Source organism: Calonectris borealis, chromosome 12 (assembly GCF_964195595.1).
Source record: "Calonectris borealis chromosome 12, bCalBor7.hap1.2, whole genome shotgun sequence".
Classification (NCBI taxonomy): Eukaryota; Metazoa; Chordata; class Aves; order Procellariiformes; family Procellariidae; genus Calonectris; species Calonectris borealis.
The window spans coordinates 23,685,557-23,709,312 of NC_134323.1; the positions used below are offsets into that span (position 1 = coordinate 23,685,557).

The window sequence follows — 23,756 nt, forward strand, 5'->3', positions numbered from 1 at the left end:
TAATGTACCAAATCATTCCCACTTTTTAAGCAGGAATGACCTGTCCAGTGAAACACTGCATAGTGTAAACCAGAGTTTTGGCATTTATTTGGTTACATTGGTTAACTTTCCAAATAATCAGTTCGTGTTTCAGACAGTGGTTTTCTGATGTAGCAGTCTCATTATATCAAGTTATCGTTGACTTTCAATACAGTTTGAATTTGGCTTAAAAACCTGCAATTTTCTAATTCACCTTAATTTTTTTGAGTGCCACAGTGCAATAAGCAAAAACCCCAAAATATAATTCTAAGGAAAAAAAATAAAAATCAGTCTTTGCTTTTTACAAGCCCATTTTATTTCACCAAAAGAACGAATTCCAGACTTACAGGACTGACTTCAAATAATATTAAAATAGTGACCAGAGCACGATTTTAGGCTGAAAGTACTGACGTTTTCAGATTGTGACTGTATACTAGCAATGGTGTTCTCTCTCAAACATGACTTAGGTCATAGATACCTAAATAAACTCTGAGCATTCTTTCTTAACTTGAACTATTGCACGTGGCCCTGAAAGCTGGTCTACTTTTTCCAACTAGACTATATGGTCTGGTACAAGTGTTACTTTGCCTGGATTAAAGAAGCTGGGACTCTTCAATCTGTAGAGGTGCAAGCTGGGGCAGAGCTATTGTTTTTGAAATCATAAAGCAAGTTGATGTTACTAAACAAACGCTGCAATATTAGCACTGGAGAACATGCACTGGAAGTGGTAATAAAAATTGAGATGACTGTCTACTGGCCTGAGGTTTTAACTGACAGAACTCTGTAACATGAGATTGAATATTATAATATCACAGTGACCTTTTTTGGCCATTCCCAGTACACATGGCCACTCTGAGACATGTCAGCATTCATTTATGAGACCAAGTGCCTCTTCTGCTGGCATGAATGTTCTTGATCCCTCTTTTTGAACAGTTACATTTTTATTGTTATCGTCTCCAAATGTCTGCTGCTAATCAATGTTCATTAACAAGAAAAAAAAAAGGTAATGACAACAACTGGCAGACCAGGTCATTAAATGATCATCCACAACAGTCTGAAGTAACAGACACATGACAGAGAGCAGGCTGCTATTGTGCACTAATAATGCATTACAGGTTAGCGCACTTAATGTGATTGTCAGATTTTGGTGCCAACGCAATTCAAAATCCTTTGCATGCAGCAATGTACAGGTAAGACTGTCAGTTGGTTTATATAAGTAGATACAGACTTTAAAGCACATTTTCAATGAAAACTTGATACTGTACAGACCCCTTCTCTTCACCATTTTCTACTCTTAAATGTTTTGTATACTCAGTATTACAAATAAAAATCAAATACAAAATAGGCCTTTTATGAAAAAATTATTTTAAGGCATTTCTGAAACTTCAGAATGTTGCATCAATTTTCCACCACATTTGCATTTCTAAAATGACTTCGTTTTTTTAGGTTCCTGCCACAGTCCTAGATCAGCCATTCCCCTCTGCTTTGCTATCTAACTTTTCCTAAATGCTACCCGCTTTGCTACATTTTCAGCTCCAAATTTTGCTATCAATTTATTTCTGACACGTTCATCATCTTTTTGCAATTCTAAATCATCCTCTCTGCTCCATACAGGGTACCCATCCAAGCGCTGCCCCGTCTGCAGAAAGTATAAAGTAGTCTCCACTTCACCAGTGTTTTTCAGAAAGGCCTGTGTAACTGTGAACAAGTCCATGCCGAACTTCTCCATGAAGTGCTGCATAGTTTTTACTACTTCTCCCACCACACTGGAAGAAGAGCAAGTGCTTGTTGGTCTTTCCTCCCTTTGTAATTGAGTGTCAGGGAAAACAGAGTCCTCCGGTCCAGTTTTCAAACCAGATGCTGTTTCTCCTGGGGACTTTCCCTCTCCATCTTGTGTAGAAAGTTCTTCTGAAATGTCCGAAGTGTCGCTTCCTGACTAAGAGAAGTGGAGTCATCAATTAGACATGGTATTTTCTGGCAAACTTCTTATCACTGCTACCCAACCACCTTCCACTGTGAGTCTACAGTATATAAAAAACTCAGAAATTACTGGGCATAGTAAAATTCAGTGACTGAAGTGAAACTGTATGTGTTAACGAGGATATAAAAGATCACAGAAAAGCATGAAATATAAGGAAGAATTTGAACAAACTAAGTATAAAAGGTAAACGTTAATGCAACTGCAGCAACATTTTATGCCTGAGGTGAAAAGATGACTTCCATTTGCCAATACAACTTTTAGTGCGACAACACTGTCACGTTAATTTCCTCAAGTTAACTTGGGTAGGGAATCAAACTAAGAAATATGCCACAGTGAGGCACCATTCATCGTAAGCCACATAGTTCACGGCTCACGTGAAGCTCCCACTTAGCCACAGCAGAAGGGATGTCATGGTGCAAAGTCATTTAAGAAGTTATGTTGTGCTATTTTGTGTGACAACCAGGAAGGACTACTCCGAGCAGCTCGCTCTTAGTGGCACTGCAGCGTGCAGAAGCAGCTGCAGCAGCAATGCTACTCCCCGTGCTGGCCCTGGACGCTTACCTCCGTGCTTTCAAACTCCCGATTAGCTGCCTCGAAAAGACCCGTGCTTTGTGCGGGCTCCTCCGTCTGTTGGGGCCCTGCGGGAACAGGAGGGCATCGACTGCCAGGCCGCAGCTGGGCCCAACGCCACGGTCGCCCCCGACCACCAACCTCCTCTCACCCCGGCCGCCCCCCGCGCCGCTCTGCCCCCCGCCGCCAGGCCCCGCCGGCTGCCCCCAGCTCACCCCCGAGCAGCGGCCGCAGGTGCCGCAGGTAGCGGTCGCGCATGGCCTGCCAGCTGTGCCGCGTCAGGCCGGCCCGCTCCAGCTCCTTCCAGAGCGCCCGGCCGCTCGCCCGCGCCTCGCTCCGCCCGCGCACCGCCCGCAGCAGCGCTGCGTCCTCCGCCTGCGTGAAGGCGAGGCGCCCGCGCGGCGAGGCGGCGGGCGGTGCGGGCGGCGCGGCGGGCAGCCGGTAGGGCTCCAGCGGCAGCCGCTGGTTGCGCTCCACGCACTCCGTCACGTACGCGGTGGAGACAGCCCCGCCGGGCGCCGCCTCGCCGGGCTGCGCCAGAAGCACGGCTCCCGGCTCCTGCACGCGGCACAGCCGCCCGCCGCCCGCCAGCACCAGGGGCGCCAACCGCAGCTTGGCCAGCCCGGGCCGCACGAAGAACCGCATCGGGCTCCCGTCGTCCCACAAGAACAGCGACCGCGACCGCGCCACTACCGCGCCCCCTCGTTCCGCCATCGCCGCGCCGGGCGCGCAGGCGCGGGAGCGCCGGAAGGGCCGGCTGGAGCTGGGAAGATGGCGGCTGCGGCAGAGCGCGCGTGCGAGGCGGCGGAGACTGAGTCGCGCCTCAGCAAAAAGTGAGGGTGGGCGGGCAGGTGGAGCTGGGCCGTGCCGGGCTGGGGAGGCGAGGCGAGGCAAGGCGAACGTCCGGCTGACCTGGTGCGTGTCTCCGCCAGGTGATCCGTCGGAGCGCGCCATGCTGAGCCCCGCCGCTGCGCGGCTCCGCGGCTGGGCCTGGAGGGCCGCGCCCGCGCTCCGATGGCGCCAGGCACTTCATGACCAAAGCAGGTCGGTTCTCTGCGGTCTGGCTGGGCCCGCCTCTTTCCTCATGAAGTCCCGGCCGGCGGGGTCGGAAGCCGCGGGAAGAGCCGCGGCGCCTGTGGGCCGTGGGGGCCGGTCCGGGCCGCGAAGGCGGCTTCGGGAATCCTAAGTAGAGCTCGACTTTTTTCTGTGCAGAGTTTGCCGTATTTCACTTACAAACTATGTGGGGTTGCTAGGCTCTTATGCATAAAATGACCTGCAGAAGGTCCTTGGGCACGTAGGCACGCATCCTCAAGGTCTGTTTATGTAATGTTTAATTCAGTTTTAACTTTCTCTGAGTATTTGTATCTCATAGGAGATGACCTAAAAGAGTTCAAAGAAGAAAATGCTTAAACATGCACAGGGATTATTTTGACTTTTGGGCAGAGTAAGAGAAATGACAGGGTTATTGGTACAGTAAGCTTTTGCAGAATCCCACCAAGTGTTTACCTGTAGAAGTATCAGAGTACCTGCGGCATCTGTTTTCGTTCTCTTTTACAGTGAGCTGAAGAGACGTTTAAAGGCTGAGAGAAAAATAGCTGAAAAAGAGGCAAAGCAGAAAGAGCAAAGTGAAAAGCATTCAAATAAGCCTTCCTTGACTTCTGACTCTGAGAATAACATTGGTGCTGATGAGGAAAGCTTGGACCCAAATGTGAGCGTCTGGCCTCATGCTTACTACTGCTGTGAGAATAGATGTTACTGATTTACATTTGATTTTTTATTAAAGGAGAACTAGATGGTTAAAAGGGAAGAGACCTACATATTGCTACATAAGGGCAGCTGTGTTTTAATTTACAACCTGTAAAATATTTTCAGTTTCTAACAAAATTATTTGGTTTTGTTTGTTTCTGGTGACAGCAATACTACAAGATCCGTAGCCATGCAATCCAGCAGCTGAAGGGCACCAATGAAGATCCCTATCCCCACAAGTTCCATGTAGACTTATCTCTCTCAGATTTTATAGAGAAGTACGGTCACCTGCAGCCAGGAGATCACCTGACAGACATTACAGTGAGAGTGGCAGGTAAAGGCTTATCTGGGATACAGAAAGGTGGTCTGTTGCTTTGCTAAGCCAAGTCTTAGCTGCTTTTAGTGGTGGGATGGTCTCTTTTAATTTTGCTGATCCCCCGTTACTCGGTCATGAAGTCTGTAGCAGTGTCACTATTCAGGACACGTCCTTTCAGACTGAGTGGACCCTTGCAACATCCCTTACAACTACAAGATCAGATTGTGATATGGGCTTCAGGACCCAAAGTTCATATGGCTTTTTGTGCACTGGTATTAATTTTGAGACTGAACTGCTTCTCTTTCACAGTTAGTGATCAGTTCAGAGCTGATGATCCTTTGTCCAAGTGATAATACTGTGGCTTTTGCCCCTGTATCCTTTCTGCCAGCGACTCTCTTCCTGATGTCCTGCATACTTTGATATTTAGGTCGAATCCATGCAAAGCGTGCCTCTGGAGGGAAGCTGATTTTCTATGATCTTCGTGGCGAAGGAGTCAAGTTGCAGGTCATGGCAAATTCCAGGTAAGTAGAGGTATTCCCAGTAGCATTCTAAACTGAACTGCATTCTGGGGCCTAGAGATCTGTATTTGGGCATCCTATTCCTTCATCTCCTTAGGCTATTCATCTATGGTTTGTCTTAGGCAGCCAGGTAATTTTTTGTTGAGGATGTTGTGGTTGGCCTCCCTGGTAGAAGAATCCGTTTTTTAAAGGATTTGGTCTTGGAGAGAGACTTGCAGGACAGTTTGGAATGTTGAATTTTAAACAAAACTGCTTACATTGGTTTTGTAATTACAGGCTCTACAAATCCGAGGAAGAGTATTTCCATGTTAACAACAAGCTGCGTCGTGGGGACATTATTGGTGTAGAGGGGAATCCTGGGAAAACAAAGAAAGGGGAACTGAGTATTATTCCTTATGAAATAACTCTATTGGCTCCATGCCTGCACATGTTGCCTCATCTTCACTTTGGCCTCAAAGATAAGGTACTTGTCATACCTGTCACTCTTGGAAGCAATTTGACAGATAGGTCTGAATGGATGACCTTTTATATCTGCTGATGGTATCAGTCAACAAAGGAACATTACTTTTGTTTTGCTGTTTTTTCCTTTGGCAGCACATTTTGTCTAGCTTGTTCTGAAGATATTTGTTCTTTTCAGGAAACTAGGTATCGTCAGAGATACTTGGATTTAATTCTTAATGATTATGTGAGGGAGAAATTTATAACCCGTGCAAAGATCATTACCTATATTCGGAGCTTTCTAGATGAGTTGGGCTTCCTTGAGGTAAGGCTTCAGTGTTTATTTCTGTCTGCATACTCAATGTGTTTAGAGCTTCTTGGCTTCAAGGATGCTTTATATTCAGGCTCATATGCAAGATATTTACAGAAGTGAGAATAATTACCTCAGCACGGGGTATTTTATCAGTTTAATGCAATGAGAGCCATTCCTTTCCTCTCTTTTTAAAAAGTTAATACTATTCCTCAGTTGGTGAGGTTATGACTTGGGAAACTTTTATCAAGGTAGTACTTCAAACTACTGCTGTCCTTTCCTTATTTCAGTAAATCAAGGTGGAAATAACTTCTTTGAAGTGGTGTTTTGCAGGTTTTACTTTCTGTAAGTAAAATTGGTTTTATCTTAAGATCTATTGCAGAGTAGCATATGAGAAAATAATACTAGCTTTGCTCTCTGTTGTATCCAGATTCTTCATTTTACTTTACAGTTAGTAAAAAGATTAGAACTTAATGTAGTTTATTTACAAGTGTTTATCAACTAAGTCTGCAAAAGCTGCCACTGGGAGTTTTTTTAAGAGCAGTGGGAATCCAAACCTGTGCTGTGTCATCTCTGTCATATGTGTAATGGCTTTAATGTCTGTCTTTGCTTTGTTTTTTTCTCAATAATTCTTAATGTAGTACTTACAGATTTTACTGTTCTGATAACTTAATCAAAAAGGACCATGAGAGTCCTTCTCAATTTATATGAAGTTTTGATGCTGGAATAATGGATTAAGTTGCTTAGGCTTGGCGAGAATGTTGGGAATAAAATAAAAGGCAGAGAAGTCAGGGAATGCCTACTCTACAATAGTGTACAATCTGGAGGTACCTGATTTGGGCAGTACTCAATCATACCAGTACTCCAAATGGCACAGTGTAGCATCATGCCATGGACAGCATGGACAGATAGTAGTTAATTTTGAGAAAAATTAGCTAACCTGTCATGGGTATTGTATCATGCTCTTCAGCTGATTGTCAGGGCTTGTTAGTTCAATTGTCATCAATTAAACTTTATTTCTGATTCCAGTACTGTCTGGGATGCTGACTGCTTTCTGTTTTCTGCAGCTCAGCTTGTTTTATAGTGTAGATCTGTTTGAAGAATCCCATTAAGTACTTGTTTAGGGAGCTACATTAATTCATAGCCTACAAAATTTCTCCTCTTTTTTAAGTTCTAGCTGCGTCCTTGTTCTCACTTCATCACGAATTGACTTCTCTTTTTTTGCCCTGACCTTTGTTCTTCCACAGGAGCTCTGAGTCTCATTCTGTTTCTTAGAAGTGTTCCCCTTCTGTATGGCTATAAGTAGTTTTGTTGTGAATTGTGAAATTCTGTTGTGAAAATACCTGTTTTCATGCTTCTGGGTCAGTAACAGGGCATTAATTCTTGATGCTAAGATGGGAGGATATGGACAGGCATACCAAAGTTCTTTGTGTTAACATAAAAGCCAAGCTGGTTTGTAAGCACAGCAGTTTAAACATGGCATATCCCACAGAATCAATTAAAACATTGTTTGGCCACTTCCACCAGCTCTCTGTGTAGGGACCAAGTTTTGAGTTGTAAATCATTCTGCTTGTCCATTTTTCCATCATTTGCAGCTACCTTCTCTTTTCAATGTAAAGAGACATTGAACTGAAGTCTGTTTGTTATGTAGTTGATAGTGTATATTGCTTGAAGCATAAGTGGTCACCTTTTAAACATCTAAGAAGATGCAGCTTCTGTGAAAGAAAATTTGTAATGATTTGAACTAAATGAATTCACTGAAGCCTCCAGCGGATTGATTTAATTCTTTTTTCTCCTTGAAATTGTGTATCTCTTCAGAAATTAATTCAGTTAGACTGTAGGATTCCCCATACATACAGAAGATCAGTTACAGCTTTTTATCTAAAGTGAATGTTTCTGTGTATTCATATATTCCCAGCCATTCTCACCACCAAATATTTTTGAATACTCCAAATGTTGATAGTTTTGTTGTTGTTTTTTTTTCCCCCCCAAAAAGCGATATTATTAAAATTGTTTAGGTTTTGCAAAATTTGCAGTATCCACAGCATTTCATTTCTTTCAGGATTACTGCTTTACAGCTTTGCCACAGAGACTATCCTAAAGACTTTACAGAGTAAGCAATGATTTGGAGAAGATACTGAGGAAGGCTGCTACTTCTCATAAGTTTTATGAAACAGCTCTCTCTCTTACCAAGTGGATTTTATCATAGAATCACAGAATGGTTTGGGTTGGAAGGGACCTTTAAAGATCATCTAGTCCAACCCCCCTGCCATGGGCAGGGCCATCTTTCATTAGATCAGGTTGCTCAAAGTTCCATCCAACCTGACCTTGAACACTTCCAAGGATGGGGCATCCACAACTTCTCTGGGCAACCTCTTCCATTGTCTCACCACCCTTATTGTAAAACATTTCTTCCTTATGTTCAATCTAAATCTACCCTCTTCCCATTTAAAACAGTTGCCCCTTGTCTTGTCACTACAGGCCTCGGTAAAAAGTCTCTCTGCGCCTTTCTTATAAGCCCCCTTTATATATTGAAAGGCTGCAAAAAGGTCTTCCCGGAGCCTTCTCTTCTCCAGGCTGAACAATCACAACTCCCTCAGCCTTTGTTCATAGGAGAGGTGCTCCAGCCACCTGACCATTTCCATGGCCCTCCACTGGACCCACTCTAACAGGTCTGCCTCTTTCTTGTACTGGGGACCCCAGAGCTGGACGCAGTGCTCCAGGTGGGGCCTCATGAGAGCAGAGTAGAGGGGGAGAATCCCGCTCCCTTCACCTGCTGGTCACGCTTCTTCTGATGCAGCCCAGGATACGATTGGCTTTCTGGGCTACAAGCACACATTGCCAGCTCATGTCCAATTTTTCATGCACCAGCACCCCCAAGTCCTTCTCCGCAGGGCTGCTCTCAATCCATTCATCCTACAGGCTGTACTGATATTGGGAATTGCCCTGACCCAGGTGCAGGAGTTTGCACTTGGCCTTGTTGAACATCATTTTCTGCAATGTAGAGAGATGATTTTGTGACAATGCCACAGCCCAGTTCCTGGCTTTGATAACATGAACACGGCAGGGTCACATTTATAGTAAATATGAATGATTCTTGATAGCAACAAATAGTTTAAGTAATTTGTCTTTACTGACTGCATGGGAGAAGTGCTGTTTAGTTCAGAAATGTTTTCATATACTGGAATGTCAATAAATTAAATAGAGAGACTTTTCATCAAAGCTAGCTGCGGTTTGTTTGCTTAATCTACAGAGTTCTGCTTTGGAAACATTAGACGAAAGCAGGGCATTGAGGTAGGAGCCTGGAAATATTTATGCCAGTATTAAATTAATTTTTTTTGTTGTTATTATTTTACAGATTGAAACTCCTATGATGAATATAATTCCAGGTGGAGCTGTGGCAAAACCTTTTATCACGTACCACAATGAACTGGATATGAATTTATATATGAGAATTGCTCCAGAGCTTTACCATAAGGTAAAATACAAGCCCCTCATGGCTAAGCCTATATTCTCCAGACTGTTGTGATCTTATTCTAAAAAATTATATGTAGCTAAAATGAGGATTATTCTTGAAGAAAGGTGGACTTATTAGATTGGAGGAAACAAAATGTATCTTGAATGAGATTTGTAAGGTCACGTTGCAGTTGTGTGTGTTTGAGCTCTCTTTAGTTCTTTTGAAAAAGTTAGTGTGTTTACTAGAATTTCCTTTTGTTTAGATGTTGGTGGTTGGAGGCATGGACAGAGTATACGAAATTGGGCGTCAGTTCCGGAATGAAGGAATTGATTTGACTCACAACCCTGAGTTCACAACTTGTGAATTCTATATGGCTTATGCAGACTACCATGACTTGATGGAAATTACAGAGAAGTTGCTTTCAGGTGACGTATGCAATATTAATGAAAAGAGAGTAAGAATCTCTGGAGGAATTGCGTATTATGTGGCATACTCTTCTTCTAAACTTCAGGTTCCTTTTGTAGGGATGGTGAAACATATTACTGGACGTTACAAGATCACTTATCATCCTGATGGTCAAGATGGACAGGCCTGTGAGATAGATTTTACCCCTCCCTTCCGGCGAATTAGCATGGTGTATGATCTGGAAAAGGTCCTAGGAGTGAAATTTCCATCAGCTGAGTGTTTTGAAACAGAAGGTTAGATGTTGAGTGTGAATGTCCTATAATTCTTCCTTAACAGAAAGAGGGCAAAAGGTCTCAAGTTCTCAGCCTGCAGTCTGTCAGCTGCTTTTTTGAGGTGGTATTAACACATGGGATTGCTTTTCTCTGGTTTTGTCTGTTACCTAAGAGTCCAGAAAGAAGCCTTCATGCCTTGCAGTCTTTGGCAGGATCTGACTCTTTTGCCTCTTGCTTTGTTGAGTGTATGTGATGCTGTATACTCAAGAGGCATGATCTGAGGAGTCCTTGATCTGTTGAAGAGACCCAGCTTTTTATTTCTTCTGGTTTTTTGTGCAGTTGAGTCTCCATGCCAGTGATCATAGGTTAGGAGTAGGGCTTCTTCAAAATGTGCGTATGTGCTATTTTATTCCTGGAATCTGGAGTCATAAGGAAACGAGTTCATACACTTTTTAGTGATTTTTTTTTTTTTCAAAAAAAATTTTTTTTTTCCCAAATAATAATGTCCAGCAGTCATGTGGGGTTGTGCTTAACTGTTGTCAAGTTTCTGAAATATAAAATAACTTATATTTTAGTGTAAACTGATGAAAAACAAACACTATTTTTGTAGATTGACATTTAAGCTCATGTTTTCCGTGATGTATACCATTAAGATCTTATAAATCACTCTTAAGACACGTTGAAGGATGCAGAAAGAAGAAAATGTCGTTGCCTGGGTGGCTTTTCTAATTTTTGTCTACAACAATTTCAGAAACTCGCAGGTTCTTTGATGACCTTTGTGCAGAGAGAAATGTTGAGTGTCCACCTCCCAGGACAACAGCCAGGCTTCTTGACAGAGTAAGTAAAGGTGGTGCTTTTATAATCCTAATGTCTTTTATAATCCTAATGACTTTGAAGTCTCTTCATGGCAAAAGTTTAGCTGCATCTGGGAAAACACGCTGAAATGCACTTCAGCTATTTCTTTATCACAGTGAGAACACTTGCTGTGTGAAAATCTTTTTTGTGTTGTCTACACGAAAATGTAGTTTACTGATGCCTGCTTAACGTGAGTGCTCGAGGATTTTAGTTTGATAACTAGTCTCTTGTGCTTAAAGCAGATCAGCTTTATCTTACATCAGTTTTGGCTATGAGATCTGTGCATTTGTATGTACCTTACCAAACTGGTAGGCTTATCATGTAGTTCTATCAACTGTATTAAATCTTTTCCTTTGTACCCAAAATATTGCCTGATAGCTGTTTTTCTGCTGCTTTTCCTATTGGCCTTTGTTGTAATGTCCAAATTGAATTATGTTATTATTTTTTATACAGTTTCTGCTGTGTCATTTTTCTTATCCAACTAGGACACACATTCTCTATTAATGAAGACATTACCTTGATCAGGAATTATTAGTTGGGAAACTTTTCAGCTTTATGGTACCTTTTTCGGAAGTGAAGAGAGGGAAGAAGGATGTTTGGGAAAGGCAGTGCTAGGAAAGTGATACTGTACTCCACATAATGGTTTTGCTTTTGTTTTCCCAGTTAGTTGGTGAATTCCTGGAAGTCACTTGTATCAATCCTACCTTCATCTGTGATCACCCACAGATCATGAGTCCTCTAGCCAAATGGTAAGAGTATGAGACACAGTCAGCGTGTAAATCTTTTAAACCCTCTACTTCTACTTCATGAAAAAGAAAAAAAAAAGTCACATATGTGAAAACAGAGTTTTTTGATGTTGTATACTAGTTTGTGAATTCTGACACCAACCAAGATGGACATTGGTTCCTGAGCTGTGAAACCCATCATCTAGGGAAGAGGTGTGCTGATGCTTAGTAGTTTGAAGTTTTGACAGCTGTTACTGCTAAGTGTGGGCAATCCGTCTGAAGTAATGTATGTGCTCTTTGCTTCTGTAAAGATGCTTATTTTCGGTATGGTGGTTTTTTTTTTTGTCTTCTTCACACAGGCATCGCTCTCATCAGGGACTAACAGAACGTTTCGAACTCTTTGTAATGAAGAAGGAAGTTTGCAATGCGTACACAGAACTTAATGATCCTTTACGGCAGCGGCAGCTTTTTGAGGATCAGGCCAAGGTATGGTGTCTTGCTGATAGTGAATCAATGATACAGGCACATAAGCAAAGAATATTTCCTATGTCTATTCGAAATCTGTCATTAGTCCCCACTGCTGAAAAGGGTTGTTACTACTTTGAGCGAGTGTTTCTCACTCAAGTGAAAGTCTGTCATTAAAACTGAGTTCCTTTTAAAGGAACCTTGCTCTCTAAGGTAAACAAGTCCAAGCACCGCTGTTAATTAGTTTTTTAGTAGTGTGACTTTGTTTTGGAATATCTTCCCTTTTATTCTACCTGAAGTACTAATCTGAAAAAAAGCAAATGTGCAAAGCGTTTTCTCTGAGTTGCTCAGGTTGAAAGTTATTTTCCCCCAATGAAGCATTTATGTAGTCATACAACATTACACTTCTAGGTTCTTAAATAAATTTTCATGTCCGGTAAGAGTTTGAATGGTGTATAAGAAATAGTAAAACTCAGTTCAGGAAATTAGGCTATTTTAAATTGGCTCACAGAATAGAGCTGCAGACTGGAAATTATTAGGCCTGCAAATTTATAGTACTGGGTTTCTCTAGATAAGCTTCAGAAAGGAGTGACTGAAACTGATCTTGTTATTAATTAGGTATGCACATCCATGAATGCATGCGTGCCCACACATCATTGAGGTCAGATGATGCGGTCTGCAGAAACAGAGTTCCTGTTCTTCCTACTCTAATGACTTCACAGTGCCTGAGAGGATTAAACAATTGTCAGAACCAGGAAGATAGATTTATGTTAACCAACCTAATTGATAGTAAATTTCAAAATGTTCAGTCAGAATGAATAATATTACAGATTTCTTTCACCTTTGGTCTGTTGTATATATGTTTGCTGCAGTTGTCTCTCATGATTATAGCCAAACTTTGCAGACGTTTATTAGATGTATTGAGTGAAAATTTGCCTGAAAATTTTATGTTAAGGTAGAGATTGAGAAGAAGGATGGCAGTTCACATTTCAGGATTTTAGACTCAGGCAGAAAAGTTTGCTTTAACAGTCTTTTGCAAAGTCTTCCTTGAAACTGTCTGAGCAAAAATGTTTGTTGTTGTTTCAACACTTACACTTGGCATTTTCTAAATTCGAGAGGGTTAGCTAGTCTGCATTTTTATTATTATGACTTTTGGCACTTGGAGGCTGTCAGGGCCAGATGCATTAGTTACCATCTCAGTGTAGGGTTTTTTAATCTTTCTACTTGAGGGGAAAAAAGCAATCCCTAAACTTTGTTTCATGGAGCAACTACTGATGATTCAAACAATTACGCTTCTTAGCTGTTTCTGCAAACATTAAAGGGGAGTTGCAAGCAATAAAGAACCTGAGAAGCCTTTGAAAGCAGTTTATCGCACTGTCATCTGCTGCCACATGGCCCTGGATATAGCTTTTACTGAAGTGAAGGGCCTGGGCTGTTGTCTAGAAAGGAAACTTACAGATCAGGAAGGAGTTGAGCCTAGAGCTGTTTTGGAAGCACCTGTACAAGTGACCTCCACAGTTCTCCAGGTGCTGAGATTCCTTCATGTTACGCACTTATGCAGCTGTATAGGGCTTTGGTTTCATCAGTTACATGGCTGCTACAAATACCAATATTTCTCCTTTTTGGTAGGGGTTAGCAGAAGTGATACTATCTAGCTCTGTATAACCCACTATTTTACTATTAATTTTCTCATTTAGGCAAAAGCTGCAGGTGATGATGAAGCCATGTTTATTGATGAAAACTTCTGCACTGCGCTGGAGTATGGCCTTCCTCCTACAGCTGGCTGGGGCATGGGAATTGATCGCTTCACCATGTTCCTTACAGATTCCAGTAACATCAAGGTGAATGTTAGACATGGCAGCGCCTGCTGCTGGCTTTGTCCGAGAACAGGGAATGAGGTTCTGCAGAGCAGGCCGTCTCCCTAACAAACAAGTAACAGAGTGCGCAGCCATTTGAGATTCTTTAAGGTGAAGAATTCCACTGCAGAAAAGCTCTCTTTGTTGCGCTCGCTTAGAAATCTCTGTAGAGCGCTCTGCGGCAAGCTCCAGTGCGCCCAGCGCTGCGCGCAGCCGGCGCTGCCTCTGCGCGGCGGAGGGCGCCGGGGGCCGGGCCCCGGGTGTTGTGGCGGGACTTGTGCTCGGGGTCTCGCTCCCCAGGCCGGGCGCGCGGCCGGGTGGCCCTAGCGCCCGCTGATGGTGTCCCTTTTTGCAGGAGGTGCTGCTCTTCCCTGCCATGAAACCGGAGGACAGCAAGAAGGAGGCGCAGCCGGACCAGCCCGCTGAAGGCACCTCTGTGTGAAGCCCGGGCCGGCGCGGACCGCGAATAAACGCAGCGCTTTCCGCCGCCCGTCTCTGTGTCTCTGTGTGCGCCTGCGCAGGAGCTGCAGCTCCCGGCGTCCCCCGCGCGCGGGGAAAGCCGCTGCGCGTGCGCGGGCTGGGTGTTGCCGAGCCGGGTGGCCCGGCGCGGCCCCGGGGCTTCCGCTGCCGCCGCCCGGCCCGGCGAGGAGCGGCGGCACGGGTGACCCGGAGGGTAGGGGCCTGCGCCAGGGCGGCGCGGTGTACGCTTGAGCGCTACACCAGCTCACTCGGGCCGCTGGCTGCCCCGGCTGCGGAGCTCTGCGCTCCCTGGTCGCTGGGGCAGGGCAGAGGCCCGGAGGCCTCGGAATGAATGCGGGCGCCAGGCGCCTCAGATGTGGTGCAGGGACCGCGCGAGGACGATTGTGTGACGAACGCTGTTGACTGCTGCATGGTGGGAACCTTGGGAACCCAGCAATCTCACCTGCTGCTGGACTACAAGGGGTTTAGCATTGTTTTTTATTCATAGAGATTTGGAAGAGTTTTTTATTTCATATGATATATTTCTTAAAAAATAATCCTGAAAGGGGTGACGCAGTTAGGCCTTGGATATCGGAATCAGGTACAGGAAGGTGTCATGCAGAACAATGTGGTAGGGTTTGAAGAGATGGGAGTTGTTAATCTGTGTTGTGATGGAATCCAATTCTGTTTAGAACCTGCACTTGCACCAGGAGCCATGTGGTCAGCTGATGAAATTGCTGAGCTATGTTACCTGCATTATAGGACCAGACTCCCTAAGCAGGGGAAACCAGACCCAAACAGGGAATGGACTGCACTGGCAGCTGTTGTCAAAGTGGAGTCTGCAACCCAAGGAGAAGTTCTTGCTAGTCCAGGGAATCTGCAGGGTAAGAATGAGTTGTGGGGATTGGGGCGGGGAGAGGAAGGGGGAGAGGAGGTGGCAGTCGATGCTTTTTTTCCTCCCCCCCCCCCCCCCCCCCCCGATACCTTTTAAAAAAAAATACACCCCTTCTGTCCCATTTCTGTCTCCACACAAATTCTTTGCTCTTTGTGATTGTAAAAGATTTTACGGCTTCTGTCTGGAAAGAGATGGTTATGGTGAAATGCTATTCTTCCCAGACTGTAACTAAGAAGATGAAAACCTGCATTTGGGTGTTCAATAAGTGGCAAAAGTCTAGGCAGGACCTGAATTCCTAATGTAAACCCTTGCAAAAGTGTGTTCGGCTACTGTTTGAAAAAATACTAGAAAGGTCTCAGTTCGCTCTCCTGTAACAGACTGTGTTATTACGTTGTGCATTTGTGTTAGCTCACCATCATCTTCTTTTCCCTTACTGGCACTTCCATGTTGTCATGCAGATTGTATCCCATGCTTCTCTCTTACGTGTTCGAGGAATCCTATGCCAGTGTCCACTGTGTGTTGCCTAGCATATCAAGCCTGTGTTAGCACTCCTGCTATGGGATTGTAGATTTTTCCTAGCACTGGTGCTTCTGCCTACTATGTTCAGTTCTCCAGCTGATACTGTTCCCTTTCTGGAATATCGCCAGGCCTGCCTCCTTGTACCTTCCCTTCCATGCAATGTTCTGTGTGTTGTCTTACCAGAATGACTGTATGAGAGCGATGCTTCTGGCGATAGTTCATTCAGTTAATGTTGTTTCTTTTTTCAGTAACAAAGGAAGTTGTTGCTATGGGAACTGGAACAAAATGTATTGGCCAAAACAAAATGAGAAAAACTGGTAAGTATGGTGTAGAATCCAAGAACAGACTACCTATGCTACCTTCTGTCTTGCTGGTGTCATAGAATCAATGGAAATGTCCAAGGCATTGAGCTGAGACTTCTGGATTGAAACCAGAAGTGTAAGGTAGACCTCACCTCGTCAAGAAGAGAGGGGCTTAGGCAGCCAGAATGGCTGCCCTGAAAGTTTGCTGCACTTGCTACTTTAAAGGTGAATAAACTTTTTATATATGGAAATGTGTAGTTTAGGCCCTGAGTCTGCATACCCGAAGACTTCATAACTAAAAGCAAAGCAAAACATAAGCAAAATAATTGTGCTTCAGTCACCTGTTACAGTCTAGTTTTATTGTGGTCTGACATAAAAGATACCACTGCTGAGTTAGGGTAGGGGTGACACCAGAAAGGCTTTTTCTCCCTTACCGTATATTCTTCAGCTATATAGTTATAAGTGTTTGTACAATAAATGTGTGGGATAGATACATGACTTCCCACAGCTACCATTTCTTACCATTTATTGTAGGACTTCCCTTGCTCTGCATGTCCATTTTTTTTATTCAGCATGTATCTTGCCTCCTCTCCTAGGAGAGGGGAGGAGCCATAGTAATTAATACTGAAAAGTGACTAAGGAGGGAAAGTGTTTATGAATATGTAGGTACAGAGCTTTCTACCTTTAGACTTCAGAGGCTCTTCAGAGCCAGACAGGAGAAATGGTTTTGCTTGCATCAGTTTTAGGCTGTTTCATGTTCTGTATAACATCCTCCGTATTAAAATGAATTAGTGGAGCAAAAGAGAAGAAACTAATTTCTGTATCTTAGATTTTTGTGGATGTTTCTTGTGACTTAGCCATCTTAGAAAAGTATTAATACAGATGTTTTTCTGATTAATTTAGGAAAATTGTGATTAACTGTTGTACTACTTACAATCTAGGTATGAAGAGTCAAAGTAGAAATTTGACTAGAAAAAAGTAAAGCTGTTTCTCTCTCTGTTGTTTGTTTTCAGTGATCTTAAGTTTAGAAAATATCTTCCTCTTATGATAATGTTCGTTCATTTTTGAATTAACTTGGTTGGTAGGTCATGTTAATGGGTATTGTTAGAGAACTTTTAAACTTTAAACTTCTAGAACTGTTAAAGAGGACTTTTATCACCTGGCCTTTTACTCCCGAAATAAAAGCTGATCTACAGATCCTGTTCCTTTAGATACTGCAATAGGCAGACACTGCAGGAAGTTGGAAGATCAGATGTGTAAACCTGGTAAATATCAGAATTATTTACAAGAAAAGTAATTTAAATTATGGGACATAGTGAAACAAGAAACTTTGACCAAAAGCTTAACAAACACTTGAAATTTTCTGGATGTTATGCTTAATGTGAGAATATCAAGATTTACTATTAAGAATAGACATCAGGAAGGTTTTGAAGGAAGCCAGTGTTTATTCAACTCAAAGGATTTCAGATATCAGAGGAGTTAAAATTTGGTATTTAAAAAAGTCTCTGACTTGCTGTGGAGTGAAGACTTTTATCCTTCATTTGTGTAGTCTATTGACCTCCTTTTGTAGTGATTGGAAGTTTAAATATCTTGGAATAATCTAATACCAATGTTAAACCTTCAAATGCTAACAAATGTGGAGAACTGTCATCTGTCAAATTCTGTTTGCTTTGTTCATCTCCTTTTCAATAATGATGCGTATTGTTCTCATTTGGTTGTTGCTTTAGGAGACATTCTGAATGACAGTCATGCTGAAATTGTGGCCAAGAGGAGCTTCCAGAGGTGAGGCATGAAGTTCACGTGCTGTTATTCAGTGCCACTTGAGGTTGGTTGTTGTGATACAAATAATTTTGACCTATAGCTGAAATAGCCAAATTTTGCTTCAGGGATGAGAATGTAATGAAAGAGTATTACTTCTGTGTAGGCAACATTTTTTTTCCCTTTGTTAGCAGGAGTTTAACCTAATTTTTACACTTCTAGGTGGTGTTAAGGCCCTTTCACAAAAGCTTGTTTCTTCCTCATTCTTGTAGAGCCTCTGTACAAAGAAGTAGGATCTGATTTCATGCGACGTCAGTGCTGGTCTGATGACTAGCTGTCAAGGGTAGCCTTTTTGCTGTTTCCCACATACCAGTCCTCTTGTTCACATGGGATAAGCTAGTTCAAGGAACTGAGCCAGGAGAATAGTAATGCTACAGAAACGAGTGCCTTTCTTGCGGTTTGATGCCACTACACTAACTCTCACAGAATCAGATGAGTTGTAGTGCTGGTAAAAATACAGAGTGGGAGGAGGGGACCTTAGATACACAATTTGAAAAGATAGTTAATTCCGCTGAATCCAACTCTTCGAGGTCTGTTATTAAGGTTCCAACGATGTGTTTGTGTTTATGGAGTATGTTGGATCCCACCTATCTGTAGAAGCATAACTGATTGGCTCCTTATAGACTTCATCAGGAAAGAACAGGCACTAGCGGGCATCTAATGTTTTCCCATGCATCAAAAATGAAGTAAATGTTTCATGAAAACTTTCTGCCTAGCAGGTATCTTCTCCATCAGATGTGGCTGGCAGCTTCCCATCAGCAATGCAGTATCTTTATTCCAGGAACTGAAACTGGGAAATGGAAACTCAAACCAAATATCGTATTTGTTTTCTTCTCCAGTCATACCCCATGTGAGTATGCTGGAGTGAACCAAATTCATGGCTCCTGCTTGTAGAATCTTTTCTGCTCCTTGCCCTTCTTTGGTCTCTCTTTGATCTGGAGTGAAAGTGAGGCAGCAACTCATTATCAGTGTGCGCTCTAAGATGTACTTGACTAGTCCTCCACAGATACGTTTGGCATTTTATCTTGCTGGATGTGATTCATGAGAACTTCATAAATCCAATATACTGCTCATTATATAGTGGAATGCTTCACTTTCTCTTTAAACAATAATGGGTACTATTTTCTTTTCCAGAAACTAACTTACTTGTCAGGGGTCCTGTCATATCTCCTGGTTGCTTTGCTTTAAACGTTGTCTCCTTGGATTCAAATTTTAATAAAATACATTGACATTTACCATCGTTCCTAAAAACAAACAAAAAAACCCACGAAAACCCCCTCAAAAAACAAAACACCAAAACCCTACAACAAACAAAAAAACCATACAAAAAACCCCAAAGCCCCAAACAAACAAAAAACCAAACCACCAAACAAACAAAAAGCAAACAAACAAACAACAAAAAAAAACCCAAAACAAAATAGGGTGGGGACAAAAAAACCACCAAACACAAAAACCTAACAAAACCAAACTCCCAAAAAACAACCAAAAAAGCCCGACGCACAAAACACTACCACCACCCCAAACCAAAACTTCTTATGGAATGGAATGCAACTTTTTGTTTTGCCATGGAAAATGCTCTTTGTGTGTTTTAAGAAAAACAGCATCACAAAGATGAGGACCTATTGGCAAAATGTAGGAAGGTGGCCTCTTGGTCTACCAGCTTATCGGATGCCTCGATGTTCCCACACTCTTACCAGTGTTCTTCAACTGCTAGTCTGTTACCTGAGCAAAGAAGTCTCAGTAGTCTCAAAATATGCCTCATCAGTACTTCACGTAGTGAATTGCTTGCTCATACATTTTCATGATTTTGATGGCATTGCTGGAATGTGCTATGATGGTTTTCTTTGTTAATGCAATATGAGAATAGAATCTAGATCTTCAAATTTAATAGCAAGAATAATTTCCTGACTGCCTTTTTCTCACATGCCTGTCAGGCTTTGTTTGCTTTGAACTGAGCTTCAGAATTTTGGTGTAGAGCTTGTTTTAGTGATACAGATTAAAATTTCTGTCCTTATTTGATAAGTTGTTCTTCAATTATTGTTTTGAGGTTTGTATTGTTTAGTTAGATCAGACAGGTCTTCCTGTGAATCTTTAGCACTGCTAGTAGTCTGTCAAATGCCTTTGATACCTTTTGCTTTATAATTTCTGTTTTAAATTTTGCTTTTTTGATTATTTGGTAGAATGCAGAACTTGAAATTAAACATATATTGGCTCAAATTTCAGCAAAGTCTGATTTATCATTGTACAGAGCAATGTTGCTTGAAAAGTGTGTTCTTGTAGTTAAATTTTCCTGAGTGCAAATCTGTGAAAGACAGTAGTAGCCATAATATTACTGGTGTGATGTGTTCCAGTCACGAGAGATGTGTTTTTGGCCAATTTTGGTGTTTGGTTTTGGTCTTTTGTTCTAGGTGGAGATGCTTCTATTATTCCAATTAGTGAACCAGAGAACCAGCTTTCTAAGCCAGTGACTGGAGATGATGCAGCTGGACAATCAGCAGAGTGTAGAAGTAACCATGATCATTTGGGTCCAGAAGGCAAAAGGAAATCAGAAAAAAGTAATCATATAATCAAGAGAATGAAAACTGATGATGATGATGGTTGTTTTTCTGTAATTGCTGAAGACCTGGCTGTTCAGCAATTATCTGTGAAACGAGAAGACAACATAAATCCAAAGAGCTGTGAATATTCTGCAGAGATGCAAACAGCTAATAAGGAGACTGGCTTAGGAAGACCAAAGGTAGTAGATGTTTATAGAACTGGAGCAAAATGCGTACCTGGAGAGCTGGGTGATGCCCGAATACCTGGCCTAGGGTATCACTGTGTGGGATTATTACGAGTGAAGCCAGGTCGTGGGGACCGAACATGCTCGATGTCCTGCAGTGATAAACTGGCTCGTTGGAATGTGTTAGGGTGTCAAGGAGCTCTTCTGATGCACTTCCTGCAGTATCCATTGTATCTGTCAGCAATTATAGTGGGGAAGTGTCCATATAGCCAAGAAGCTATGCGGAGAGCAATTATTGAAAGGTAAGTGCTCTCCTTTGGAAACCAGATAGCGTGTATGGAGACAATGAGTTATGGAAGGCAACATGTGTCACGCAGATGTCAGGACCTTGCACCAAAGTTATTTGCAGAAAATGCGAATTTCTGCAAATTCACATTTTCAGAAAGTAGCCCTGTGTAATATGGAGAAAATGTGGCTACTTCTGATGGATTAGACTTGACAATTCACGAAAGAATTTCCATTAGATTCAGGATCCCCTTGGTTGTCCTTTCACGGAGCAGTGAGAAGCTGTTACCCACCTGAGTTTTTCTAGAAGCCTTCCAGCAGAAAAAGCAGCCAGAAGGACACAAACTCAGTGTAGTGAAGATTTTTAGCGTAGTGAAATTGAACTTTCTTGCCCTCTTCCTGAGTTTATTTCCTCAAGCAGGGTCAAGAAAAGTTTTAATTTATTCAGTTATCTACACTCCACAAGTCATTCTGAATATCTATAAGTTCCCTTTTATAGAACTGTGTTGGTGAGCAAAAGCAGCTTTTATTTCTTGCAGGACCATTCCTAAAATTAAATTAAAAAGCCCCCAAATCTGTCCATCCTAAAGGCAATCTGACTGAAATGACTCCAAATGAATGTGTAAAATGAAACTTTTTTATAACTTAGCCTTAAATGAACTTCTTAGTTCTTCTGAAGCTTTTGCTTATTTTAGACCCTGCTTTCAGACTTCAGCAAGTAAAAGATGCTTTGAAAAAACTTGCTTTGAAGGGAATTGTAGTAAAAACAGTTTACTTTTTGCTGTCTTCCAAAGCTTGGATCCAAATTTAAAATTTTCCAGGAGGTTAATGTTTGGGTTATTGCATATGCATACGAGTCCATCCCATGTAAAATTTCAAAATTGTATTGTCAGTCCATTCTCAGTAGAGGTTTTTTGAAAACCGCTATTCTAAAGTTTTGACTGTAGGTGTACTATGCAGCCCATGTTCTAGACCTAATGCAGAAATTGCTGTGGAGTGGTGGAGTACTTTTAGGTTTAGAAATAGGAGTGCTGTTTGGCAACCAGATTGGAAAGTTATGATTTCATGTCAACACTTGTTTCTGTTACTGTTAATTGTCAGTTTTTTGCTTTTTGAGCAAAACTTGGTGCTTCTAGGACACTCACACTTGCATGCAAGCTAATATCTCTCATCGGTCTATTCCACCACTTATATTCACACTGATTTGGATGTGCAGTGCAAGCTCACCTTTTGTAGTCTTCATGCATTCTGAGGGATGCACTTCAGAATTCTACCATGAGACTCAGGGCCTTCAGCTTCTGTAGAGGCTGAGGTTTGTGGCTCTGCAACTCTGGCTTTGGCATACTTGTTTCTCATCCTCCTGCTCTGCAATATAAAATGAAATGGAATTTTTCAACCTGATCCACCTTTAGTAATGATTGAAATGGCAGATAGAGGAGCGAACAAGGAGAGGTTCTCTGCTGGACCTCATACTCGCCAGCAATGAGGGGCGCACTGGGGATGTGAAGGTCAAAGGAGGCCTTAGTTGCAGTGACCATGAGATGGCGGAGTTCAGGATTCTGAGGGAAGGGAGGAGAGTAAAAAGCAAGCTCACAACCATGGACTTCAGGAGAGCAGACTTCGGCCTCTTCAAAGATCTGCTTGGAAGAGTCATATGGCCCTGGAGGCAAGAGGGACCCTTAAAAACTGGTTAATAGTCAAGGATCACCTTCTTCAAGCTCAAGATTGGTCCATCCTGACAAACAGGAAGTCAGGCAAAAATGTCAGGAGGCCTGCATGGATGAACAAGGAGCTCCTGACCAAACTCAAACATGAAAAGGAAGCATATGGAGGGTGGAAGCAAGGGCAGGTAACTAGGAGGAATATAGAGACAGTGTCTCTGTATGCAGGGATGAGGTTGGGAAAGCTAAAGCCCAACTGGAATTGAATCTGGCAAGGGATGTCAAAGACCAGAAGGGCTTCTCTAAGCATATAGGTGACAAAAGGAAGGCTAGGGAAAATGTGGGCTCACTGCTGAATGAGATGGACCTGGTTACACAGGACGTGGAAAAGGCTGAGGTACTGAATGCTTGCTTTGCCTCAGTCTTTACTAGCAAGACCAGCTTTCAGGAATCCCAGGTCCTAGAGACCAGGAGGAAATTCTGGAGCAAGGAGAACGTACCCTTGGTGGAAGAGGATCAGATGAAGGAATACTTAAGAACACTAGACATGCGTAAGTCCCTGGGCCCTGATGGCATGCACCCAGGAGAGCTGAGGGAGCTGGCAGATGTCATTGCAAAGCCACTCCGTTAATCTTGGATCAATCATGGCAGTTGGGAGAAGTTCCCGAAGACTGGAGGAAAGCAAATATCACTCCATTCTTCAAGAAGGGCAAGAAGGAGGACTGAGGGAACTACAGGCTGGTCAGCCTCACCTCGATCCCTGAGAAGGAGATGGAGCAGGTGATCCTGGTAACCATTTCCAGGCACATGAAAATCATCAGAAGTAGTCAGCATGGATTCACTAAGGCGACGTCATGCTTGACCAGCTTGAAAAACTTCTATGATGAAGTGACTGGCGTGGTAGACGAGGGGAGAGCAGTGAATATTGTCTACCTAGACTTCAGTAAGGCTTTTGACACTGCCTCTTGTAAGATCCTCATAGAGAATCTGTTAAAGTATGGGCTGGATGAGCAGTGAGGTGGGTGGATTGAAAACTAGCTGAATGGTGGCCCAGAGGGTGGTGATCATTGAACAAAATGTAGTTGGAGGTGTAACTAGCCAGTGTACCCCAGGGCTCAATACTAGGTGGAGATGTGTTTTAACGTCTTCATTAATGATCTGGA

The 23,756-nt window shown here is 42.7% G+C and overlaps 3 protein-coding genes across 16 annotated transcripts in view; 2 read left to right on the plus strand and 1 right to left on the minus strand.

Moving 5' to 3' along the window:
- Positions 1–311: 311 nt before the first annotated feature.
- On the minus strand, positions 312–3,523 carry TERF2IP (TERF2 interacting protein). The gene is made up of 3 exons (XM_075161782.1): positions 2,785–3,523; positions 2,561–2,637; positions 312–1,954 (listed from the first exon to the last, which is right to left on the minus strand). Exons 1-3 carry the CDS (start codon positions 3,521–3,523, stop codon positions 1,511–1,513), a joined length of 1,260 nt encoding a protein of 419 aa, XP_075017883.1. The 3' UTR covers positions 312–1,510.
- Positions 3,522–14,419, plus strand: KARS1 (lysyl-tRNA synthetase 1). Its single transcript, XM_075161772.1, has 14 exons — positions 3,522–3,613; positions 4,127–4,277; positions 4,484–4,649; positions 5,059–5,152; positions 5,426–5,612; positions 5,787–5,912; positions 9,256–9,375; positions 9,617–9,779; positions 9,879–10,052; positions 10,783–10,868; positions 11,550–11,635; positions 11,971–12,097; positions 13,774–13,917; positions 14,288–14,419. The coding sequence occupies exons 1-14, from the start codon at positions 3,522–3,524 to the stop codon at positions 14,372–14,374; spliced, it is 1,803 nt and encodes a 600-aa protein (XP_075017873.1). The 3' UTR covers positions 14,375–14,419.
- A 34-nt stretch (positions 14,420–14,453) lies between these two features.
- Positions 14,454–23,756, plus strand: part of ADAT1 (adenosine deaminase tRNA specific 1) — a 32,736-nt gene continuing 23,433 nt past the window's right edge. For 5 of the 14 annotated variants that reach the window (XR_012675447.1, XM_075161760.1, XM_075161761.1 and 2 more), the window contains exons 1-6: positions 14,742–15,275; positions 16,054–16,122; positions 17,319–17,372; positions 17,835–17,889; positions 18,645–18,775; positions 20,334–20,949. Coding sequence is in view for 13 of the 14 variants with exons in the window: in XM_075161760.1 (XP_075017861.1) it covers positions 15,008–15,275; positions 16,054–16,122; positions 17,319–17,372; positions 17,835–17,889; positions 18,645–18,775; positions 20,334–20,949 (1,193 nt within the window). In the remaining variant the exon portion in view is untranslated. The other 9 variants (XM_075161762.1, XM_075161768.1, XM_075161766.1 and 6 more) reach the window with 8 other exon arrangements.

Bases quoted from the DNA above. Each gene is read 5' to 3' on its own strand.
- KARS1 (XM_075161772.1), top strand. From the start codon at position 3,522: ATGCTGAGCCCCGCCGCTGCGCGGCTCCGCGGCTGGGCCTGGAGGGCC. The intron at 3,614-4,126 runs GTCGGTTCTCTG...TCTCTTTTACAG, and splicing joins GCACTTCATGACCAAAGCAG to TGAGCTGAAGAGACGTTTAA. The intron at 9,780-9,878 runs GTGACGTATGCA...TTCCTTTTGTAG, and splicing joins TACAGAGAAGTTGCTTTCAG to GGATGGTGAAACATATTACT.
- TERF2IP (XM_075161782.1), bottom strand. From the start codon at position 3,523: ATGGCGCGCTCCGACGGATCACCTGGCGGAGACACGCACCAGGTCAGC. The intron at 2,638-2,784 runs GTGAGCTGGGGG...CTGTTCCCGCAG, and splicing joins CCTGCGGCCGCTGCTCGGGG to GGCCCCAACAGACGGAGGAG. The intron at 1,955-2,560 runs GTAAGCGTCCAG...CACTTCTCTTAG, and splicing joins GGGAGTTTGAAAGCACGGAG to TCAGGAAGCGACACTTCGGA.